Source organism: Mesocricetus auratus, unplaced genomic scaffold (genome assembly GCF_017639785.1).
Source record: "Mesocricetus auratus isolate SY011 unplaced genomic scaffold, BCM_Maur_2.0 Super-Scaffold_100022, whole genome shotgun sequence".
Taxonomy (NCBI): Eukaryota; Metazoa; Chordata; class Mammalia; order Rodentia; family Cricetidae; genus Mesocricetus; species Mesocricetus auratus.
The window spans coordinates 26,433,567-26,459,868 of record NW_024429203.1 but is presented as its reverse complement, the minus strand read 5'-3'; the positions used below and the strand labels follow the sequence as shown (position 1 = coordinate 26,459,868).

The following is a 26,302-nucleotide window of genomic DNA, read 5'->3' as shown; positions in this document are numbered from 1 at the left end:
CTTTTCTATAAGCATATTAAATACCTCTGCAATAAAATAGTCAAAACAAAAGACTTGAGAGCTGACATACTGAATAGCAAATCAAGAGTGTGTGCATGACAGTAGTGATGATGATGATGGGAGTTACCTTTTTTTTTTTAATGAAACTGAGTTGCAGGTGAAACTTCATATGATGTGCAACCCTACCTCAAGACTGAGCCTTGTGAAATAAAAATCAGTAAGAATACAGAATCCCATAGTGTGAATCTAAGAATAGGAGCCTCGACCACCATGAATAAGCAAAGACAGGGCTGAGACGTATAGTTAATAAGTTTCTTAACTCAGAAGAGAAACAAGAAATTAAATATGTATAAACATGCCATCCTGACCATCAAGTTGAATAATACATCTCTGATACTGCTTCAATAAATTATGGGATTAAACCATGTTATTTGGGATTTCCAACTGTTCCAGTTCAATGTGAAACTTCTGTCCACAGGAAGACTTTTATACTGTATTGGAGCAATTGAAAATTCTTATAGAGAATGATGAAAGAGGAAAAACAAAATGATTTGTTGCATATGTTTCTCAGCAAGATGGTGTGCTGTGGAAGCAGGAAGCGGGTAACTGCTGGAGCAGAGGTGCTGCTCTGTGTTCCCCATGTACAAGGAAAACAACACGTTCACTCAGTTGGGTGGGTCACTAATGTGGGATGGCCCAAAGGAGTACTTACTCATGGCAAAGAACTTTTAAAAACTAAGCAGAAGGAGACAGTTTGACATCCAGTTTAAGGATGTACATCTTATGGAATTTGTAGAGACATAGAAAGGCAGTGACAAAGAAACAGGATGCTTTGGCTGGCTGTGTCCTTTTCATAGTCTGTGCAAATGATAGGTTACAGATTACTGTCTGTATATCTAGACGGTATGCAGGGAATACACAGAGAGTACATACTCAGAATAAGCAGATACTAAGGTACTCTGGGTGCAGAATGACAGTGAAGGGGAAATGCTACTGTTGGATCAAATGTCTGTGGAAACAACTGTCTGAGCCTAAAGAAACTAAGATCTTGGTAAGTGACAGCACAAGAGAAATAAAAAAAAGGAAGTGACTAAGGAATAAAAGGCCACAGGCTGATCCTCACAAACAAACTGAGGCATAGAAGAGAAAAGGCAGTCTCTTTGGGTCTGGGCGGAAATGAAAACAGTGAAGAAAATAGTTCTTGAAGTTGATATATTCAATATTTCTTGAACTGTAATTACTAATATCATTGTCAGAATATGACACTAGGATACAAGAGAAGGCAAAAGGCTAAAACTCCTGAGAATGCTGGAATTTCCTTTGAATGGAGTAATTTTCCCACTTTATGATTCTGGGAGACACACCTCGATGGGTACTCAGAATCTAGGAACTTTCTTAATGAGAGCAGATCCAGGGGTTGCTGGGACTCCACATGGATGACTATGTTACAATGGAATTTGGTATCCATGCAGTCTGTCAGTCATGCTCTACGTTCTGGCATCTTGTCGCTTGTTCTCTCTCTCTCTCTCTCTCTCTCTCTCTCTCTCTCTCTCTCTCTCTCTCTCACTCTCTCTCTCTCTCTCTCTCTCTCTCTCTCTCTCTCTCTCTCTCTCTCTCTCATGCTATATCATGTTACAAATCAATCCAAGGATGAATTCTTTGATAAGGTCAGAGACCTCAAGACCTAATCACATCCCAAAGACGAGTGTACATGGGACAGGAAAATCCATGAAGATCACCATTCAACTTTGGGGATTGAGAGCTTGATAGATGGGAAGGTTTGTATCTGACTTTCCCCGCATTGTCACAGATACACTCTCTGTCTCTATGACCTTCAGAGTAGTCCTTTCTATACAGCTGGCATCTTCATTACCTTAAGCCAAGGGAAAGTGTTGAGAACTCTAAAAGCTGGAAAAATATATCCAGTGTAGAAAAACAATGGACTTACATATTGTTTAGGTCAATGATTTTCCCCAAGCCCATAAACAGTTTTTTTCAAGGTTGGGATCAGTGTTGTTCCTCTTTGCTGACATCAGAAGAAGAAAGAGGCAAGTGGGGTCTAGCTATAAGTATAAAGTTTGATAATGAGTTACATTTTTGATGCTATAAAGACATTTCTCTCTAACTCTTTCCCCTATGTAGAAACCCTTATTTAGTCAGAATTAGAAACACACACAGGTCTACATTTCTTGGAGCAACAAAGAATTGGACAATACAAGTGAAGTGATTTAAACTTGCCTTTCTGAGAACAGAAAGTTGGAGAAGAAAAAAAATTATTTTGGCCTATTAATCCTATCCTACTTTTCCCTTTAACTTCATTCTGATTTCATAATATCTATTCTAATACAAAAGAGGTTAGTAAAGTATGAAACCCTTTTCTAGAAAAATGAATTAAAAGTGTTGCTAGCCAGAGAACACACTTATAAGGGATCCACTAAACAGACACAGCCAGTAAGAACTGCCTGAAGCCATTAATGAAAACAACCACAGATCTGTCTGAGAAGAAGCATGCAGAGGAAAACCTGAATGAAAAATCACACATAGTCATGCACTAAAAAAAAAGACAGCCTGGAATGCCAAGGTTCCTCTTTGCTAACCTCAAACCTATAAGAGTGCTAATTATAAACATTACACCTACAACATTAAAAAAATCAGCAATATCAAGATGAGTCACATTAATTACCACAAAAGGAGTCTTAAAGCTGATCAGTATGTGAAATCTCTTTCTAAGACCCTTTAAAATAATTAGGTTCTCCCGTTCCTGGAATCTTAAGAGTGAGCACTAATCTTAGGAGGACACGACTGTAATAATATTAGCTACTATTATCAGCAACTGCATTCATCTCAGCAGTGTCTTCTCTCTCTTGTTCATCTCTTATGAACAGAATATAAAGAGTCCTACATTGTGTGCTTGGATAAGGCCATGAACTAGTCACAAGTGGAAGGCCTGAATGGCCCACATGGAACCTGAATACTGCAGAAACTATCACAGGAGAATTTTCAGGTTTTACATAGACGAGCTCTAAACATAATGTAACTACAGAATAGCATAGAAGCCACTAACAAACACTCATCTCTGTATCTTATAATTATGCTAAAGTTTTTGCTGAATGCATTAAATAACTAACAGTCATATGCACTGAAATGAGCATCTTCAACCTATCAAGGAGTTTGACAGCTGTGTAAGTACATATGGAATCCTTTTCAGAGTGCCATGGATAGCAACGGAGATGCTAATACATCATTCTCCATTCATTATAATATCTAAAACTCTAAACCTTGGGAGGAAGGCTTGAATGTTTATCAGTAGAAATTGTCAGATTTTGGAATATGAAAGACTCTCACACTGATGGCAACAATTTTACTCTGTCAAGGAATCCTAGAGTAACTTCAATGGAAAGAATATTAAATGAATGCATAATATCTGCAAAAAGAACATTGACTAGTATTACTTTCAAGTACACTTAAGTTAATGGCTCTATAAAATACAAGCAGGAACCTATTACTTCTAGAATAATGAGACCTCCAAATGGATTACAGGCATGATGCCTCTCGGAAGTCTACATGTTGGTAGTTGACTCCAAGCACAGGGTACATGCACGGCTGAACTGGCCCAGCACAGTGACTTGGAATAAATGCTCTGCTAACTGACAGGAAGCCTTATCTTGTCAATGGTCCAAAAGATGTGCTCCTGAAAAAAAAAAAAGTGAAGCTCCAGAAATGTCCTGAAACACAGCACATGGACTTTTACTGAAAATCACTTGCACTACCAGACACTGTGTGTGTGTGTGTGTGTGTGTGTGTGTGTGTACCCATCTTTAGGTATATATTTGGAAACTAGACTTCAGACATTGCTCTGCAGGCACCATCTACCTTGCTACAAGTCTCTCAGTGGCTTGGGAGTCTCCAAGGAGGTTAGGCTGGCTGGTCAGCCCCAGGGATCCATCTGCTTGCTTCTCTACTGCGTAAATTATAAGTGCATGCTATCATGTCTATATTCTGGGGATTGAACTCAGGTCCTTACACCAACTGAGCTATCTCTCCAGGTCCTTAGATTATTAATTCTTATTGTGTGCTTTGTAACCTTGGCAGAGTGGCTTTTCTCTGTTAATATTATTTTTTTATGAAATTAAAATAACAAAATTTAAAGGTCCATGTGGTAAAAAAATTTAGAAAATTCAAAAATGTAACGGGTACACTCTGTTTTTTTTTGCCATCACTCCTCTGTGGATACTGGAAATGATGGCAGCTCAAATGTAGAAGATGATCACTTTACACACGTGTATTCATTCACACATGTAGACAAGCAGAAATGGGAAATTTCAAATGCTTCCAGGTTAATCTGGTTCATCTGTACATTACCAAAATAGTCACTCCACCAGAACTACCATTCAGATCTTGTAAGGATTAAATCAGGAAGTGACAGACACACACGTGCAAGCTATAGACCCTTGCATACAGTCCACAATGGAAACTGTGCCAGACGTTAAGTCTGACTTTCTAAAAGCACACATAGTCATATCAAGAATATACACAGGCTTTGGGCACATGGTTTGGCTTAATGAATTAAAAATATTTCCCCTTTTACAGCTGTATTTAAATAAAGCAATAAGGAAGCAGCTCAATATGTACGTTCATAAATACATATATGTGCACACACCCAGTGAAAATGTCCTTCATATTTATCATTCCTCTTTAATCTTCATATCATTACACCAAAAAGCTGTAGCCTGCTGCCGCAAATAGACTTTGATTCATCATCCTCCTGAAGGTGTAAATCAGAGATCCTGCCTCGCTCTACAGTATTATGTCCTTGAAAATTCAGTTTCAAAACACTGGATCAGCACCTGTTATGCACCAGAGTGTATGTCTGTGTAAAATGCAACCTTTCAACAGAGAAATACCTGCTGACTGCATCAAAACATAAAACCATCACCCTGGCCACTGGTATCTCAGTGAAAATCACAATCTGGTGACCACAAATGATGGCACTAAAATCACTAGAGGTGACATTACAACCTGTCAGTAGTCCTCTACTGTTTCCAGGTAAGCCACTCTCAACTGCCTATGTCTGATGGCTATACCTGGTAATAAGGAATGTGTTCATGAGTATGGTTTTCTTTCTGCAGCATGAGCTGGGCTATCAGTAATAAATAGGGCAATATATAAATAAAGTCAAAGAAAAAGGGGTCAACCACATTCAAATGAGGATGTTAATCAGAAGGAAAAATTATCACAAGATATCTGAGCTTTGCCATGGGTACATATGAGAGCCCATCTTCTCCTTTCTTGCACAGACGGAAAAAAGAAAACTTGGGGCAGTTAGAAGCAATGCCATTTCATGTGGTGAGTGATTCATTTAAGGTCTCTAACTTCTCTTGATCTTCAGTTCTGAAGCGTGAGGTTTGACACCCAAGAACAGGTGTGATCTATAAAGAAGGCCGACTGCTATTCCTTAGAGCACTGGGTAAAATAGGCTATTTTTAAAATTCAGCAAGATGGGTGGTGATTCTCCCTAAAACAAGTTCAAACAGTGAGACCTACTCTTAACCCTTTCCTTGTTACTGGAAGACACTTGGTAGCCTGAGCCATCCCACTGGCTCCCCAGGATTAACAGGCATTTCTTACCCAGGACTGTAATGGTGGTATAACTCTCCTGTGGAGGGTCGGTGTAGAGTTGGCAGAAGTATCTCCCTTCATCCGAAATTGAGACGTTTGTCAGTGACACTTTGAGTTCACTGCTAGAAAAATTCAGCAGCTGAAACCTGCTGTCCTTCAAAGCTGTGAAATAAAACACAGTCAGTGGTTGTGCAAAAGATGATGGACAATCTATTTCCTTTAACTAGAAAAGAGAAAAAGTCAGGTGTTAGAAAAACAGCCGCAGAATGGAAATAATTTAAGTCTTTCTGTATGTTTATGGTACTGTTTTAGGTTTCTGCAGTAGCTACATGCAGGCAAATAACCCTACTGACCTATCCTAAAGAAATTCATGCAGGAGTAGGCATTGAGTGCACTGTACAACATGTCAGGCTCTCTCAAGCGGGCAGTAGAGGTTCAGAAACAAAAGTACTTTTAGAAAGAAAATGCAAAGTCAAACAAACAAACAAAAACAGTGGGTCCAAATTATGAAGAAAACAAAAAAGTAATTTCAATTTCAAACTAAGATGTAAAATTCCAATTTTTAACATGTTATCGCAGACTATTTAACTTGGATATGAATGGAGGTGGGGCAGCCTGATCCTGGGCCTTTAGACGCCTTAGTTGGTTATGTAGTTTTCTAGGTAAATCTACCTTGCAGAGGAAAACTGATCAGATCTCAAACAGGAAATTGTAGTCACCAAAAGCACCAGATGTGGGCTTCTTATTTAATACTAAAGGTCTTTTTCAATACCTTATTAATTTTAGCAAAGGCTATTAGTGCCATATGCATGTGAAATTCAGAGGACCACTTTGTAGAGCTGCATTTCTCCTTCTACCATGTGGGTTTTGGGAATGGAACTAAACTGGTCAGGCTTGGTACAAGCACCTTTAGCCTCTAAGCCATGTAACTGTCCCTTTTTTAGTCTCTTTAAATGTTTCTTGTTTATCAACTCTTTCCACCGAATGGCCCAAAATACTGGGAGTAGACAGGAGACAAGCAGCTGAAAGCAGGTATGATGAATACTTGCTTCTCAGTTAGGTGTCTTGCCAAGCAGCAACCATACGAGCCATTGGTGTCACACACAATTCAGTTTCAAAGGCTGGCTTTTGTTAAATTGCATTTGAACGGATCTTAGCATATGGCTATCTCTGTACAGCAGAGGCTATATGAAAGATCTGGTCCTGTCATTACAGATATAGATTGTCTTGGAAATGCTAATCTTTAAACCAAACAGATTCCCTATCAGAATGCTGTATTTTCCTTGCCTTACCCTATTTGAGTTGTTTGTGTCGGCTAAGTATTTGGGGCTCGATTGCAATTCACCTTGAATTACTACAATCAATTCCTATTGCAAAGTAAGACTTTTAAGGGGGACCATTCAAGGTTTCTATTAAGTAAAAAGATTATGATTGCCTGTCTCTTCTTCTCTCTAAAGAATTGACTAAACTTTAAGCATCTAACATTAAATTAGAAAAAGGTGGCCTTGGCAATCTCTTTATCAAGACAACACATAGGTAAAAAGAAAAAAGTTGCCATCTACTACTGTGAGGTGGAAACTTACGCCTGAAGTCCTTGAAATAAATGGTCTGCCTGTTGGGATTCAGTAGTTGAATCACGGAGTCGTCACTCTTATTGACTTGGCAGCTGATGGTTGCGACTTCTCCCTCGATCACTGTCACGTCTTTAGTAAACAGATTCTGTCCATCACCTTTGAAAAAAGGAAGAAAAAGGTCAGATGGAACTCCCATAATTTAAAATTTAGTCAGTGAGACCCACTAAAGCAAAAAGAAGTGAGAAATGCATGAGGAAAGTAATATCTGATATGGCCAGAAATACTCATCTTACTAGTTCACAAAATGAGTTATCAAAATAAGGCAGAGCTTGGTGAAGATACAACTAAGCTTGGAACTGGCATGGCTCAAAGTAAGGGGTACCAAGGTCCCCAACGTCTAGTATTTTGAATTGTCAAACAGTGTGCTGAGTTCGGACCAGAAAGACCATCGAAGACCTCCCACCTAGAAGAGGGATGGTATGGCCAAGCCTAGACCACAGGCCCTTGAGCCAAGCTAAGCTCAATAAATGACACTGTCTAGTTAGCAGATGTTGACATTCCCAATGGGCAGGCAGTTCATTTTGTCATGTGTGGGAGTGAGGACTAAACTGGCTCTCTGGGACCTCAGTACAACCCACAAGGCCTACAGTTGAAATTCTGACTCGGCTCTCAAAAACACACCTTCATAACTCACCCAAAGCCTCAGGCAGCTCTGAGCTCACCACTGTCGCTGCAGATAACCCCTTCAGTCATTACAAACATTTCAGAACATGCCAAAATGTGAGAGCTCTCAGATCCACTGATAACAAGGCTTAGCTCTAGATCTGGGCTAGTCTGCAGCATCAAGATTTGTTCCAGGAGCCATAGCATCTCTTAAATGTGTGAAAAGATCCACAGCACAGGTGGTAGTTCAATTTAGACACAGAAGATAAGGAATTGTGAAGTGTTGCATTCTGTGATAGGCATTTAACAAGAGCCAGGGAAGTCTGGGGCACTGTCCTAACCTTTAAGGAACCTAGATGTTCATAAAACGAACACCTAATGACTACTTCCCAAACAAAAAGTGTGTTTACAGGCAGCAGATGTAACAGTCAGTTCAGAAGGGTGAAGACAGACTGCTCTAACATCAGGAAAATTTATCTACTGTACTGAGCCAGTTTCCCATCTACAAAATGGGGGCAATAATTAAAAGCTATCCTACAGAGTTGTTATAAACACAAGCAGTTAACACCATGCCTAGCTTTTCAAACTAAACAGATGGTGACTGCTACTAACATCATCACCATTATCGTCACCACATCATCATCATCATGCTACCACCATCACCACCACCACATCACTCTCATCATTTCTCTAGACCACAAATCCCCACATTTATTATCATGTGTGGGAGTAGCAAATGCAAGAGTACAGGCTCAAGGCTCCTGCTCTGCAGGAGCTTTCTGTGTAGCTTGCATGTATCAGCTTAGGGTATCTTCTTCACTCCTTGAAGAAATGCTGTCATATCAAGAAGCAAAGGTCAAAGACAAATGCTACTTTAAAGAATAAAAAATTGAGGCAGCATAAATAGAGGTACAATTAGAATAAGTGGAGGATTTCCACCTGCTATGACATTTCTTCTGAAGGATTCTTTCTTGGCAGGACACAGTGGGAAAGTGTGATGGGTTGTCTAAGATGGCTTAAAGCCAAATCCACCTAGAAATAGACCAGCCCCTGGCAGAGCATTAGAAGAGAGGAAACTAGAAGAATAAGGGGGAAAATTATTAGCGCTGCAGATAAACGAAATGTCTCCCTCTTGTAGAGCAAACCCAAATGAAACTTGACCTTGAGCTCCACGACTCAAGAAATTACTTTTGCTGTGAGGACACAGGCCTGTGTGTCTGGAAGGAGTGAGACTTAGAGGGGGCCGAATGCTGTTAGAGAGGAACAACATAGTGGAAGGTGATCAGAAAAAAACAGCCAAGAGGCTGTGGATCATTGTAACAAACACAGAATCCAGAACCCAACAGGAAGAATGAGTTATTCCCAGATAGGAGCAAAGGCCAAGGTGGCAGGAATTCCTGCCAATCAGCCCAGTTTTTCAAGGTGGACTTGCTGCCCTGGGTAAGTGTGAATAGAAAGCAGGACACTGGAAACTGTGTTTGCAAGGTAATTTAGTCAGGTGAGGAAATTAAGGAAGAATTACACTGTGCAATGTGAGAGTAAAATGATGTTAAAACCATGGGCTTGCCTTTAGGAGGCCAGAATGTCAAACAAGATCTTCTTTGGGACAGATAGGGATTTCTTCTATCTGCAGGGAGTTTATTAGTAACACAAACAACATTTTCCAACCCATAGAAGGTACATGTGCAGAGGCTGCCTGCTGATAGGATCAGTCCCTTTGGACACCAACTAGTACTTGGAAGTTCCTGAGACTTAAAGCTGCCTCTAATTCAGTCCTGTTCTGATAAGACAGTTTCTGTGGAAATAACTACTGGCTTTGATTTTAGTTCTTCATGGTAGGTCTACGACCAGTATTTTTCGATAGGAGGTTACTGTATTTAAAACAGTCTTTATGTAGGGGGTTGGAAACCAAGAGGAATGAAGCATGGTTTTCCATTTTAAAGAATGAAGGAAGTGACATCAAGTCAAAGTTGTTTTATTTTGTTTATAACACAATCTACACGTTCCTAACTATTACTTAAAATGGGGGTACTGTATGACCAGTCCATTTACCAAGTCACTCAGGTAAACTTTTTTCCTTTGCTGTACTGTTCTGCAAACCTATAGTGATGTTGTCAGCATCATGGAGTTACTATTTTTTAGTGATTAAGACCAAAATCCAGTGTCTGAGAAAAATACCAAAGTCTTGCTATACTAGTATGGTTGTAGTACCAATGCAGGAAATTATGTGATAATAAGTATTTGGCTGAAAGACATCAAAGGGCTTTGGCTGATGGTGGTGGCCCAAGGATGTCATTCTTTAAAAAGAAAATCACCAATAAATTATCCAGGTCAGCTGGATGGCAATTATATTAAACAGAGTCCATACTTTGAGGCACCATAGATGGCTACAATGGGATAATAATCATCTATTTATTTGAGGCAAAGGACTTGAGTGACAGCAAGGAAAATACAGTATGTATGTCAGAACTCTAGTGCCTGAAGCCTTTATGTAAAAATGATTTCTGCTCACATCCTTAAATATGTCTTCCAAAAGGAAAAGTACACACTATGGCTTGATAAATTTGCCCCTTGAAATAAATGTTGAGACAATTAGGTTGTCACAAAATGCAATCTCATGTGTAGCAGGAAAGAAACACGAAACTTTGGTATCTTCCTTAAAGAATGCATTTAAAAACCCTTCAGAGTTTTCTAAAACTCAATTAGCTGACATACTGTCAAGGTAGGAATAGTATGTGTTCTGGGGAAAAGAAATCAAACACGTACAATATCTAGTCATTATAAGAAACTGTTAACAGCCAGGTAATTTATTTTAAGGGTGGAGCAGTGGCTGCCATGTGTAGACATTTTCAAGCACTAATTGGTTGGTGTATTTGGAAGAAAGTTGGAAGACAGAATCGAACTGAATTTTAATTTATAGCAGAAACTGCTGTTATAGGGGTGTTTCCCATGGCTTTGAGGTTTTCTGTTGTCTATTTTTCTTCACATAGTTCTATTTACTTAGTTGTGTGTGCATGTGGAAGTCAGAGGATGACTTTCTGGAGTTAGCTATTTCCTTCTACATGTGGGTTCCAGGCTTGGTGGTAGGTACCTCATCATTATACCCTGTAGTTTCTTCTTCCTGAAAGTCTTGCTGTGTCTCCTTGAATGGTCTGCTATTGACTATGTAGCACAGGTTATCCTTGAATTTATAGTAATTTTCCTTCTTTATACTTAAGTTTGCTGGGATTACAGACATGCCCCACCACACCTGGCTAATTTTCAGAGTTGCTCTGTAATTCCTAAAAACAAAGACCTGAATCAAAGAGAACCTTTTATTCAAGAGCAAGTATCCTTCATCAAACCAGACACTTCTGGAGTAGTTACAATGACCAGAAACCTTATTGTCTACAAAAGGAAAAACTTCCTTTGATAACCACCAGTGACCCTTATAATGCTTGATAGGACTGATGTTGGGATATAAGTTCCTTATTAGGGGTTTTTCAATTAATAATATAATTATATTATATACAGTATAGTTGCTCAGAGACTCTTCTAAATGTCATTTTGTTAAAGACTCCTTTAGGTGGCATATTCTCTAGACTCCATCCCTGTCCATTTAATCAGCAAGTGACAAGTGACAAGATCTCAAAACCAGAGGTGAAAGTGAGAAACAAGAAGGAGAACTCAGGAGTCCCCAGTGCTGGGTGAGGTGCCGGCTGCTTTCCCCTTCCCCAAATATTGGTGCTTTCACTACTTCTACTTAACACTGAACTCCAGAGCCTGATTTGGGGAAGCTGCCTGGTATGAGTCAGCTAAGTGGCTGAGCCTAGGGTGTTAGAACCTGGTTCTGGAAGACAACTACTCCCCCTTCCCCCACGCCTGCTTACCAGCCACCATCTCAGGACTGGTTGCTAAGGTCTCTCTGGCTCAGCCTTGAAATTTTTACTTGTTTTTAAAGAGGGTTATTGCCTTATGAGCAACTTGTGATTTTTTTTTATTTCCATAATTTACCCTGAACACAATTACACACTTCAAGATGAGAGAGGCCATCCTGAATGCAAAGTACCTGTTTACTACTGCCTCCTCCTTTTAGCACTCAGCACACTCTGCCCCTAGAGAAAGCCTTTCTTACCAGGGCACAGTGGACATTTGCCAATGCCCAGAGTTCTCGCCCTTGCTGCCCGGCTGTTAACAAAACACTTGGAACAAGAAAACAAATAAAACTGGGGGAGTCTTCCCAGTCAGGCCCATAATAAAAGGACAAGTCACAGTTAAAACAGACTTCAGTGAATACTGTGGCAGCTATGGAAACTCCCACCTACCCACACACACAGAGGGGCACCATGACACTTAACTGAGAGGGTGGTTTGCACAAAGAAGCAACACATAAAGCCCCTGGCCTTCTCCCTCAGCAGCTAAATCATGTTAAAGAAACTCTGCCCCCATCCCTGCTCTAGGAAAATCTAAACCCCTAACATTAACTTGGTGGGGTCACCGTCTAAACAGGAGGCACACAAGTTCCAAATGTGGACAGCTAAAAGAAAACTCACCCTGATGATAATGAACTCAGGGACTTAAAAGCCCCTACTATGGTCCCTGAAAGTATATTTCTGAAATTCTGTGTGCACGTATGCCTGTACTTGTGTACAACAACATGAGCCAGTGCAGCAGGTGTGGAGGCCAAAGCAGGATGGCAGGTGCCCTGCTATACTACTCCACCTCACTTGCCTGGATCTCACCATGTTTTTGCTAGGCTGGTTGTCAGTGAGCACCCATGACTGCTAGTTTCTTCCTAACCCCCAGTTATAGGCACAAATAGCCACGCCCAGCTCTTATGTAGGCTATGAGGATTCAGGCTCAGGTCCTCATGCTCGACCAGCAAGCACTCTTTCCCACCATCTCCCCAGGCCCAGTGCCGGAAGCTTTACAGCAATCAAAAACTTAAGGCTATACATTCTTATTCATATAGGCATCAAAGTTTGAAACTTTCAAAGAAGCAAAACACCTGCATGTCTTTGGAAGGCTTATTTTCATTGCTATCGGAGCCCAGTGTGACCTGAAGCTTGTCACCTATATTCACTTCTATTGGATCCTATTTGTATTTCCCTGTTAAAGATGTGCCCAAGTCAGAAGTGAGTCCCTCTCCACCAAATAAGACCATTATTACAAGCAGAAGCACTGCAGTTCCAGCTAAAGTTTCCAAGAACCAGAACAAAGATGAGTATGTTTCAGAAAAGGAAACAAAAAAATTAAGATTCTGTAGAAACCCAGAGGGAGAAATCTTTCTAACTGCATATGTTCCCTCAAGTCAACGTAAACACAGTGTGCGCTACAAATCATTAACAAAGCCATTAAGATTTGATTTCTATCTAAGCAATTATTGTCAGCATATTTTGTACATTTCCTTTAAAAAACTCAATCCTATCTTTCAATTCATTAAACTGTTCCCTACATTTACAGAGTTTTATATCAAATCAGAAACCTATTTGAATTAATAAGAATTACAGTAAAAGTAATTTGAAAATAAATTATTTGAAGTTCAAGCCAGGAAAGCTTTTGATGAAAGAATTCAGTCCCTATTTAAACATGACAGTAACATTTTGAGTAAGCCACATACTGAGGAGAGACAATGAAATCTATGTCCCAAAAGAAAGTTCCATCAACTGGGGATTAAAGGTTAAGGGAATGACCTCTTCAAAACAAATACAATTTTTTATTTTTAAGGGAGGCAATATCCCAACCTTCATGAATACTTGAATATTTATTTAAAATAAAAAACAATCAATCTGTCTGTGGCGCACAAGGCTTCTAATAACCTTTTTGATCTTCATCCATGTTTTTCTGTCCCAAAAAGTAAAATCGAAATGTTGGCTGTCTGTTCCAAGGATCAGCTCCATTTTCTTAATGGCCAAAACAATTATGACCACAAGCCACACAGGCCATAAGCTTACAGACGAAGAGTAACTGACACTAACCCAAACACTGTGCCATCTTCTTTATCCACAGAAGCTAAAGACGGAAATGTGCCAAAAACCGCAGGGTAAGCACCAGGACAGGACATATGTCCCTATGGAGTCCCTGAGAGTGCCTCTTTTCTCCTGTTTCTAAATAACATGCACTGATTTTGTTCTAATTATAAAAGCAATATATGTTCATATTTTGCGGCAGTTCTGAAGGCTTTGCCATGGTTTTAGATGGTATTTCTAAGGTGGTTCCTATGTGGAGGTGGCCAGATACTAAGTATACACTGCTCTATAACTGCTGTTGTATCACTTGAACTTACAGAAGGAAAAAACATTGACTTTATTCTTGTTTTCCTTTTAAAGTCAGCAAAAGGTGAGGCACTTTGCTGAATGGTGAGTTAAAGAGGAATCTTCCTCAGTGCTGGTTTTTCTTCAATTAAAATTGTTGATTTCCCCTGAATGGAAAACAAAAAATATCTGACACAACATTAAGCTATTCATGAATATTCTGTATACACATTCTTGTTTAGTTGACTAATGGCAAATTAACGCTCTCTATTTTAGCTTAAACACATAGTATAGGTATGTTTGATTAGCATTGAATTCCAAAAGCTGATTACTATGCATACTTTGATTATGTAATTACATAATAGAGCATAATGGCTCCTTTGGAGTCATTATGATCTATATGGCAAATATGTTTCAGTTTCGCTATAGTTTAAATACATGCTGAGATGACAGCTCATAACAAGGTCCCACTCTTCAGTCTTATCAGCTAAACGGGCATTTCCTCATTCATCCTAACATCTCCTTGACACCAATTAAGGCCTACTGTGGCAAGCTTCACACACTTTTGAGAAATTCCCTTTGTTTTCTTGGCATTCAAAAATGGACATTAATTTTAAAGCCGTATTAAGCAAAAGGTGTGGCTTTTTATTTGTTTGGGTTATTTTTTAAAGTCTGGAATTCCATTTTTCATCCACCCTCTGAAAGGTCTGCGGGGAATCACATCTAGTTCATTAATCACAGCTCAGACAACCACAAGGGGGTTAAAGATGGAATTTCACCTTTAACTCCAAAATGCAGGGCAGGGAACATGGCAGAGAATACAGATGCTCATGGAGATGGCTTGCCACAACACATGCAGCTCAGGTCCCCATGAACGTCAGCCACACCAAGGGGCACAAAGGCTTAATTCTGTAAATCCCGTCTCCCTTGTATTTTGAAGTTCCTTGGGGTGGAGGTGGCTATGGAACTGCGCAGCAAGACCTCTCCTTCACAGCCCTTTCACTGGGGTTTTCATAGATCTAAGGCCAACACATCTTCCAGACTGGAGAGATTTTTGATAATTCTACCTTGACCTTACAAACTGCAAAGCAGTCTGTCTGGTTTTAAAATAGGAGAAAAGTTACTGTAAGGAATTATGTAAAGTTTTCTCTTGTCCCCATGAAATTCTTTAATCTCAGCTGCAAGAAGAGTTATTTCTGCTTTTCCCTCCCAGGGGAATGATCCTTATACCATGCCAAACTAAAGGTGACCGGAATCTCAACTTTAAAGATGAATTTGCACCCAGCTATTTTTACCATTTTGTCTATTGACTTTCAGCATGGAGGCTGGAGAACTGAGGTCAAGTGCAGTACAACTTGCATTTACATGGAATGGGACTCTCTTTTGTGAAAGGAAACATTGATTAGACACGTGAAAACTCTTTTCAAGGAAGATAGTGACAAAGAAAGTGTGTCTGTGCTGTTTCAATTTCAACCATCACGTTAGTGTTCATTCCTTTGAAAGACTCCAAGTTCAATAACATTTTAATCAGGTCCTATACCGCTAAAAAGGCCAAGCCAGTTATGACGCTCAAGGTTTAAGCGTGTCTGATCCCCAAAAGGAGGAGCTATGAGCCACCACATTGAATGTGATTATGGAGTGGTACCAGTTATGAAACCAGAAGGTCTGAATTAGTTTTTCAATTAAAATGCATGCACCAAAGAAACTAACAGCAACAAAAGAATCAAGAACATAAAAATAAGCCATAAAGATTAGGAATGATTGCTGAATGTTACTGCTGTTCCTGAAGAAAGGGAGGGCCCTGGACTTCCCTACCTCCTTTCATTTATTCCCCTGGATGGATAGTATGGGCCTTGTCCTTCAGCAACAATATAACATATTTTGTTTTTTTGTTTGTAGAGAATATTGCCTAACCCTGAAGATACTCCCTGCTTTCCCCCACCCCCATACTGGGCAGACTTTAGATGGAGAAAAATAGAGCCCTCAAATGGCGTTTTATTTGCTTGGAAGATGGCATTGAAATCACCTTGTGAAAGAGTCCTTTTAAGCCTGTTAAATCTGCTTAGAGGCTCTTGGGAGAATGAGGGTGGCTCTTAAAAATATTAATTAAAAAATAACTGCAGTCATCCAACTTGGACTTTGGAGAAGAACAATCTGAAGACAGAGGCTTCTTATAAAACTAATTGTGTTGGCAGAGCAAGTGATTTCTCCTCAATGGGCTCGATTCTGTGATGCGCGTTTATGGCGAAAGAAGAAAGGACCGGGTTAGATGGCGCTGCTTCACTCCAACTCAAGCCTGGCTGCTACGCCAGCATTTCAAATGCATTACACTCCTCCCAGACAAAATGGAGCTGTGCTGAAGGCCAACTGTTGATCTTCTGTGTCAGCCACTTTGCTAATGAACTGATAATAAGATATATTCCATTCCCTGGGACTGTTCGGTGACTATTCTGCAGAGTGAGAGTGAGAGTAGGCTGTTCTTTCCCCAGCTATCCACAAGCATGGGCCCTTGGGGGACAAAACTGCATACAAAAAAGGGGTGGATTGTGTAGTTACCAGCTGAGCATGGATGAAACACATCCTATCCAAGGTGGTTCCTTGGACATCCAGATTAGCTGAAGTCTGAGATGACAGGAAAACGCTGTTTTAATTCAGGTAACAGAACTATCTCCATTTCGAAAACCACAGCTATCCACATGGAAATGAAGGGTTTATATGACTGAAATTCAAATTACTTGTTAAAACACTTGACAACCACCTAAAGCATAAGCTTTCTGTTTTGCTGTTCCTGTATGGATTTCCCTCTTAACCCAGAAAAGAACTGGGTGGCCAACTGCCTAGTATATAAACTGCAGTAGCCATGGCTAGACTACAACAAAAATACAATGTTAAATTTTCCTAAGGAAATAAAAAGCACGAAGATGGACATGGCTGCCTGCTGTAGTCAGTTGGACTGAGACATGCCTTTCCAGTACCCCTAAGCAGTAAGTATAGCAGAGATGGACACTACTCAGCACTTGCCCTTACCAGTTAACTCCTTAGCAAAATTCTCAAAATTGAATTTCTGTAGAATTCCAGCCTCCAGTCTCAATGGAGATGGCACATGCATTTCCCCTACTTTTTAACTCCCAACTCAATATTATTTTTCCTTTGATAAAAGGTACCATTATTGAACTTAGGTCACTTTTCACTTCAACTCATTAAAAGCTGAGGTTTTTTTTACCCCCTTTTTGTTTGCCTCTAGGGGTTAAAAGATTAACAATTAGTGTAAGATATTTAAAATCACAAGGTTACAGCGAGGAGCTGTAATTCTACACATATATAGAAGAAAAGGGAGGTGGCTGCTATTATTTATGCCTAGAATCAAGAAAACGAAATGATTTTTCTAAGGTGTTTGTTACTATTAATTTTTAGCATCAAGAAGACTCCCATTATTATCTAGAGGGACTATTATTCAAGCCATCTGCATGAAAACCAAAGCGCATTTATTTTAAGGTGTTTTCAAATGTGTGAGGTTATTATGTGATATTTCATATCACCTCATTTAAACCTTACTATGCTCTCATGTTGTTTGCTGTCTTCTGATTGTACCCCATGTGCACACAAGGAAACCAAGAAGTGGTTGGATCTGATCCTCTAAATCTGTTGCTACTATCAGTGAAATAGCTAAAAAGGACATGACATTTTATGATGTTAAAAAACATAGGGAACTAATGGAAGACTCACAGCACCTCAATTATGACTCAGGAATAAAACCAAGCAACATGCCCAGCATAAAAAAGAATCCGAAGCCAACCAACCCATCCATCAGCAACTGGCATGCCCCAATATGCAATACTGAGAAAGTCATTTCCACAACTAGAGACCACAAATCAGGTCTTCAGTATTTTGGGAGGAGGCATCTGTTCTGCAGACTGATCCAGGCTCAACAGCTCAGCTCCAGCTTTAGGCATTTACAGTACCTGCTTCAAGGGCATTTGCTAGCATTAATGGTCTATGTGACCAAAATTTGGCTGTAATAGCAGTCTCTCTCTACATCTCTTCGTTCATTTTTCCTGCCAACAGGAGCCACTGAAAATCTTCCAAGTTTAAAGCTTAGAACCGACAGGATGAGCATGTAGGGCTATCAGTTGGAGCACATCAGATATGGACTCGGGTGAATGTCGGCTTCAAATGACTTTACTATAGACACAGAAAGTGGGGAGACAGGAGTGGGAGAGATGCTTCATATTCTTATTCTAGAGAGTGTCCCAAGTGTGTGTAATGTGGTTTGTTCAAGAAACAGCTGTAAATCCATGATAATCATCATGCTGAATAATGTGCAACATTTAACTTACATCTCCTACCAGGAAGCCAAGCAGCTTTGGACTATTATATGAAACAACAATTTCTTAGCTAGAAAATTGGCCCTTATTGGTGAGTTATTCACTCTATCGTCTGTCAGTCAGAAAGCAAGTGGTGGGTGGTTTATTTTTTAAACCTGTGGGTGCTTGAGTTGCTGTTCTCAGCTAAGTCTGAAGGAAACACCCTGCACTCAGGAAGCTCTGCTCAGCCAGAGTTTGATGATGGGACCGCATAAGGGGAGAGGCAGTGGCCCAAGGAGCTTCCTTCCAGATTCCTTCCAGATGCTTGCTGATTGCCCGGTGCCAAGCCCATGTCAGGCAGATATACACAGTAACGATCCAAATTGGTGCCATTATACAAATAACTTGATTAGTATCATCCAAGTGTGGGCTGCTGATTAATCATCACTGAAATTAGAGATAAGTGATAAGGGCATTCATTACTCATGACTTGTTTTTCAGGAGTAAGGGGGCAGCAGAGGAGAAAGGAGAAGAGCATTTGACTTGGAAAACAGGAATCCTTGCTATGGTTCAAAGCTTCCTGGTGATGGAAATCTGTAACTCTGAATTTTCCTACATTTTTAAAGTGGGTAAATCTTATCTCTCTAACAGTGTTATAGGGAGACTTGAGTGAAGAAATGCTGTATGTGTGCATGTGTGTTATAAAAAACACAACTCTGAAAATGCTAAAGAAAGGATTAGATATCCTTCAAATTTCTTTATGGTCAACATCACCTCCATGACCTCTGTCTATATTACTAAGATGTTTTTAACATCTTTAAAGTCTGTTAAATTGTTTTACTTTTAAGCCTCAGAAGTTTAGATGCTGTTCATTTGTCTTGATTTCTTTTCCTGGTATGATGATAGAACACTCTGACACAACTTAAAGGATAAAGGGCCTACTGTACCTTATGGTCCAAGGTGCAGTCCTCCATTATAAGGATGACACGGCACAGGAGCTTGACACAGCTGCTCACATACAGTCACAGTCAGGAAATAGAGGGATGGACACATGCCAGTGTTTGTGGTTTTTCATTTTACACAGTTAAGGATTCCCTGCCCAGGAAATAGTCATGCCCATAGTTAAGATGGGTCTTCCCACATCAATTAATACAACCAAGAAAATCCCTCATATTATACCCAGAAGAGATTCTTCATTCTGTCAACTTGACCATTAACACTCACCATCACCTCAAGCTACTGTACAATTATCTGAAAAGCAGAGAGCAAATTTAAACATCTTCTTTGAAAAACATTTGTTAAACTACATACTAACTTCTGTATATATGAAAAAGGAAGTAGCAGATACAGGCAGAGGGATGACATTGGTATTAGACTCAGTGTACAACATTTAAAAAAGATTTACTCTAGGGCTCCCTCTATTTCTATATAATCCCATAGTGAGTCCAGAGAGCAATTTTCATTTTCCTAGGTAGGTAACATTAAGTTGGCAGTACAACACAACATCTTCCTTGGCAAACTTCACAATCAACATCACAGATACCTGGCATACTAAGGGGGCATGATATACAAAAGTTACAGAAAGCATAACTGATTCTAAATGCCAAAAGTAAAGCTAAATGAAACAAAAACTCCACCACACTTGCAAACCTTTGTCCTATTATTCAATACAAAAATGACCCCATGAAATAAGAAAATAAGCAGGAATGGCTCTAGCTCACCTCAGCCTGTTAGGCTCGTCTATGTCCTCTGCTGTTTCTGGCCAGTGTTGGTTGTCACTTCTCACACATAATTTCCTCCTTTCTTACTAAGTGCAAGAGCTTGGGAGAAAGCTACCAGGCACTGAGACCTTGCCGGCTTACTAATGAGTTCCTGGGTGTGCCTAGGATGTCTGAGGTCTCCAGAAGTGTAACCTTCACTAAGTGCTGCTCTCCTGTGGCATGCAGGGGTGTACTTCCCCCCTTCATATGACATTGGAGGAAAGAAAATCACAGAGAAAATTTAATAATATATGATTTAGCTTGACAATTATGCTTTGACACTAATAGACATTGTTAGGTAAAAATACACCCTTGAATGTAGGAGTAAATCAATACATAATTGGCATCTAACACTAGTTGGTTATTGACAGTAGTTTCTTATTTTATCACTGGATCAAACCCCCTATCACTAATCTATTCATAAAAGCAGAAAAACTGACCCTGAAGGAATTCCCACATATTCTGCAGGTTTGAATACAACCACTAGCTTTTCATTCATGTGGTGGTGGCACTATTGTGCAGATATAGCGGGTATGTTCCTGTGTGAGTGCGCATGCAGCCCTGAGGTCACCCTTGGGTTTTGAGGCAGGGACTCTGACTGGACAGGATTCACTAAGTTGGCTAGGCTGGCTAGCCAGGCATCATCAGAACATATCTGGACTTTGGAAGACAAGTTTTATATGGAGAGGGAGGATGAGACATCAGCAAGAGAGCTAAGACAGGAATGGGAGAGTGAGCAGAGATGGGCAGTGAGAAAAAGGGTGACTGACCGACCCATGGGGCCAGATGCTAGGGCTTTGCCGCCAGTCAGCTTCCAGCCGAAGGGTTCAGTGGTCCTTAGCTCAGTTTTCATTAACCACACAACTCAGCGCCAGCTAATGCTCAGTGGCCTTAAGGAAAGGTCAGTAAAGTCAGAAAGCCAGGCATGGTGGCACATCTCTTTAACACCAGCACTTGAGGGCAGAGGCAGGTGGATCTCTGAGTTCCAGGTCAGTCAGGGTTACGAGGACAAAAGACACACTTCCTGTCATTTTCAGCACTTACTACTCAGATGTATTTAAATATAATATTTTATGAGTTGTTTGATAATTTCATAATGTATACAGCGTACTTTGACTATATTTACCCCTTCCTCCTCTAAATTCCTCCTAGTTCCACCCCATCAACATCATGTTCCCCTTTGCTAATAACCGGTAAGCCTTGTTTGTACTGTCCTTACACTCATGACTTTGGGGTGTGAAGCCATGAGACACAATTTGCTTTTTGTAGCATCTCTTTGTTCCTAAATATAGCCAGGCAGTCTGCTTCCTCTGCTCCCTGTGTCTTAAGGCATCTGTGTGGTCGACTAGCAGTTTTAATAATGTTGGGTGATTGTTTAGCATGCATAAATTCAAACTTTTACCAGAACTATCAGTCAGATTCTGCATTTTAACAAGAGACTGGGATAATTCGTGGGGCATGTGAGTTTGAGGACCTCTGTTTAGAGTGTTGTTGCTATCCCTGTGGTTCCTGCCTTAAACCAGTGTCACTGGAACTGTGAAACCAATGGCTTAAAGCAGGGCAGATCCAGGGAAGAGACACACAGACAACTTGTTTCAAGGTCCCTGACATATCTCAGTAGGTCACTGGACAGAGAATCAGGAATCCTCACCACCAAGTGAGTTCAGTGTCCGGGAAGAGAATGTTTAAAAGCAGATATGTCAGAAGATGAAGTGGTATGGACCATTCACCAAGTGGGGAGGTACTGGAATCTAGCATCCTTCCTCTGACTGCACACAGCTAACATTGTGTAAATGCAAACTCCACCCTCCAAGCAGCTGCCTGTGACCAGAGCAAATAAATTACGAAGCACTTAGCTACAAAAACAAGCACTTCTAGTCAGCGCTGTCACACATAGTGGGGTTTGTCAGTTCACAGGCTCTAATACCCTAGTTAAATTTTTGCTTATTTGGTTTGCCTGTTTGTTCAGTGTTTGTGAGCATTAAGCCAGTGAAGACAAAACCAGTAAGTCGGGAAACAAAGCAAGTGGTCCAAATTGAAAACTGAAAAGAGACTGCTGAGGTTTGTTACAAGTGATGAAATCCAGCTCTATGATTTGGATGTTGAAAAAAAAAGTGACAGTACCCATTATATCAGGCCTTTTCACTCTGCCTAGCAGATAAAATTTGCTACAAAAATACAGGTGACGGCATAAACAGAATTTTAAGGGAAATAATAAGAGTGTTCAGCTGGAGGCAGAAAAAAATCAGGTCTGCAAAGAGTCTGGTAGAATGCTCCGGGGAAGAAAAGATAAACAATGGTTTCACGTTTTTTCACCACCTCTTAATGAACTTCCATAGACCATCCTGGACCTCTCTGGCTTCTTCTCAACTGCTGGAGTAACTGTGCCTTGCCATCCATTTGCAGGCTAATAGCATCCTTAGGAACTACTTGCTGAAGAAAATGACCATTCCTCTGAAAGCAAAGAAGTCACCCAAAAGTAAGAATCTGTCCTATCACTCTGAAACTTTATGTACCCAGAACCTTAACTCGTACACAAGCTCACTAATGCATTTGACTTGGGGGCTGAGGGAGCAGCAACATGGTCACTGCTATGTCCTAGATTCTGGCTTCCCTTCCCTTTCATCTGGCGATTGTAACTGGCTCACACACCATTCCGTTAACAAGTCTGTTCTAAATGAAAGATTTCAGATGTTTTTTCCTTTAAAACCACTGGCATGCCCAGATGCCTTTACTACAGCAGGAGCAGATCTCTTAGTGGTCTTCTGCTGGGCTACCAAAATGCCGTTTCAGAGAGAATAATGTTCCGAATTCCAGTCTCTTAAAAAAGTCGTTAGGTTTCTGGGCAGTCAGGCTCGTCACATTTAGAGGCTGAATTACGAGCTTCACGGAAACAGTTAAACCCTCACAGTTGTGCACAGCCATAATTTCTGCAGAGAAAGCACCAACAATTGGGGGAAGTTTATTACAACTACTTTTCATGGATAAGATGCCAAAATCAACCCTTCCAATGTTATAAGGTAGTTTTTCTTTTAAAAAAATAAAAAAAAATAAAGAAAAAGAAGAAGAAAATCCCTAATGGGCTACTTGCTGTTCTATTCACTTTTTAGATTTGTCAATTTTTGAGTGACTGCCAGCACAGGGGACTCTTTGTAGCAGCTTGTACTTGGACTATAATAAAAACATGAAATGATTAAAAATACTGTGAGTGTAACTGTAGAAGGGACTATATATTCTGGGCCCCAAGGAAGGCTGTTTCTTTGCAGAATCAGACAGACTCCATTTATGTTATTAAAGTGTAGCACTATTCACTGTCCAGGCTGGCTGCTTCCCGACATGTCAAAAGCACTAAATCTGTCCAAAGCACACACAGAACTTAACCTCCAGATGTAGGCATCCTTCAGCCACACCACCCAGAGAAGTGCAGAAATCAGCATATTTATTTTTGTTATATTTTAATTGATTAATGGACACACACACACATACACAGAGAGAGGGAGAGGGAGAGGGAGAGGGAGAGGGAGAGAGAGAGAGAGAGAGAGAGAGAGAGAGAGAGAGAGAGAGAGAGAGAGAGAGAGAGAGAGAGAGAGAGAGAGAATATGCACAAAATGTGGGAGTTCTTGTAAGGATGCCATGGCATGCAAGGAGAGGCCAGAGGACACCTAGTGAGAATCTATCCTCTCTGCTGTGGGGGTCCTATGGATTGAATTTAGGTTATTAGACTTGACAGAAAGCACCATCGCCTGCTGAAATATCTTGTTAGCCTAGGAATCAGTATATTTAATTTTATGACATTGTTTGTCTCAAAAATGTTTGCTTTCAGCATTAATTTCTCCATTCCTTGCATGATTCCCTTGTGAATAAGAAAATGTTTGTGAAATGAGGGGCTTGTAAACAGTATTAGACATTAATAGTAGAATAAAGTATAGAAACAGTGAAACATAAACTCTTTGCTACTTTTTTGAAGTAACCCTGTGCCAGCAACCACTTGGGTTCCTGAGTTTTCTCATTCTGTTTGTCTCAAGGCTACCTTGAGATTTTCTGCTGGGTTTCAGTCTATTTGAGGGGTGGGGTCCAAGAGCAAAGAGTTTCCAAGTGATGAGGATGCTACTGAATCAGGGCACACACTTTGAGAACACACAATCTCCCCAAACTCTGCATAATACCCTAGAGCATTGTCAGGGCAACTTTATAGAATGAGAGAAGACTAAGGCTATGGAGACTGAACATCTCTGAACCTTTGTGAGGATGACCATCACCATTTAGTATTTCTCCTACAACCAAGTCTTGTCCTTTCCATCTGAATGTCCTGTCCTGTCCCTGACTTTATCCAGATGTTAATCCACATCCCCCCTTTTTTTCTCCTGCCCATTACTAGTCCCATATCAGCTCAGATTTATGATCTGCCAGCACTGTTGTGATTAGATGTCATCCCTGTCTTTCTATTACTCCGATATTGATAGATAAAATTCTGTGGTGATGCATTGCCTGCCCTTTCAAAGGTTACTGCCAGTAGATGCTGGGAATCAATACAGTTCTTATCTGTCACAAACCACAAGAAAAGCATGGTAAACAAGGCTCAATGAGAGGCCGTGAGCAGGTCAGAGAGAACTCCATGATGCTCAGTGGTACCTGTGCTGTTTCCTGACCTACTCCAGAACCCAGTCTTGCTGGACTCTCAATGGTCTCAGTTTGAGGTCATATGATAAAGAGGTGTTGAGAAGAAGGCCTGGGGTGCAACACTACTTCTGATGACCCTTGTTATGGACACCGGGAGCTAAGGCCATGCGACTAAAGCTCTCTCTACTGTATGTTTTCCCAGGATCAAACTCATATTTGAGCTTCATGGAGGCAATTGCCGAACCCGCTGCATAGCCTGTATCCAAGAATGTGTGGAGGGTGTCGGGATTGATGACACAGAGACCAGTCAACGATGTAAAGAAAACTTTAAGCAGGCCCCAAAAAGGCTCAAGAAAACTTCCCAAGAAAGGCTTCCCTCCAGAAAAGCTTCTGCTCCATCTTACCCCTGGCTGGTTCTGCTCTAGACACCAGAGACTGACTTGGGTGAGGTCAGAAGAGACAGTTAGTCTTTAGAAAAGGTCGAGGTCAGGGCGTTCCCGTGGGCAAGCCCTTTTCAGGAACTTATTGCCCTGGGCATTGTATTGTTTTTAGTAAACATGTTTATAGTAAAATTTGTCTTACAGCTGCCTGGTCCCAGGCTGATGGGAAAGTGGGTCTCTGGCCAAGGTCTGTTGTCCCCACAGCAAGTATTAAATAAATCTAAGGAGAATGGGTAACTTCATTTACTTCATCCAGATTTCAAGTAGGAAGAGCCCTAGTTTAGGGGGTGAGGGTATAAATAAAATGCACAGATTCTATTTATTTGTTTATTTATGGGGTGTGAATATGTGTGTGCATGTGGGAGTGAGTGTGAATGCACATGTGTGCAGAGGCTGGAGGACAGCCCTAGGTATTATTCCTCAGGCACAAGTCCCATGAAGTAAGATAGATTGACCAGCCAGCAAGCCCCAAAGGTCTGGCTCTCTGTCTGACACCAGGATTACAAGCGTACAGCACCATGCCCATCATTTTTATGTGGATTCTGGGGATCAAAATTGTATCTTTATGATATGGACCGAACCATCTCTCCAGTCCTACTTTAGTTTTCAAAATGCTATTGCCCAAAGGTATTAAGAAAGATAAATTTATTATTATTATTTGGCTTTTCGAGACAGGGTTTCTCTGTAGCTTTGGAGCCTGTCCTGGAACTCACTCTGTAAACTAGGCTGGCCTTGAAATCACAGAGATCCACCTGCTTCTGCCACCCGAGTGCTGGGATTAAAGGCATGCACCACCACCACCCGGCTGATTATTATTATTTTTAAAAGACCACGTAAGTCAACTATTTAATTTTCTTTCAAGAGAATAGAACAAACCAGGGTGAAGGGTTAGGAGCCTGCCTTGCTACGATTGAATACAGCCCAATGGGCATGTAAGAGGAGGGGTATCTACAAAGACTCAGAATCATGCCTCCCAGGATCATCTCCCGTGCATGCTGACTCCCTCTCCTAGTCCTGGTCCTGAGTCTCACCACCTCGTCTTACTGTGGTGGGTTCAGGCTCATCCCAGGCTTTGGTATCACAGTAACT

General features: G+C 40.6%; 1 protein-coding gene across 6 annotated transcripts in view; it reads right to left on the bottom strand.

Moving 5' to 3' along the window:
- The window catches only part of Cadm1 (cell adhesion molecule 1), a 323,512-nt gene that overhangs the window by 55,977 nt on the left and 241,233 nt on the right, over window positions 1-26,302 (bottom strand). For all 6 annotated transcript variants that reach the window (XM_005069479.4, XM_005069481.4, XM_005069480.4 and 3 more), the window contains exons 2-3: window positions 7,203-7,349; window positions 5,629-5,781 (exon numbers count right to left, since the gene is read on the bottom strand). In XM_005069479.4, the coding sequence (XP_005069536.1) occupies window positions 5,629-5,781; window positions 7,203-7,349 (300 nt within the window). The remainder of the gene's footprint in view (window positions 1-5,628; window positions 5,782-7,202; window positions 7,350-26,302) is intronic.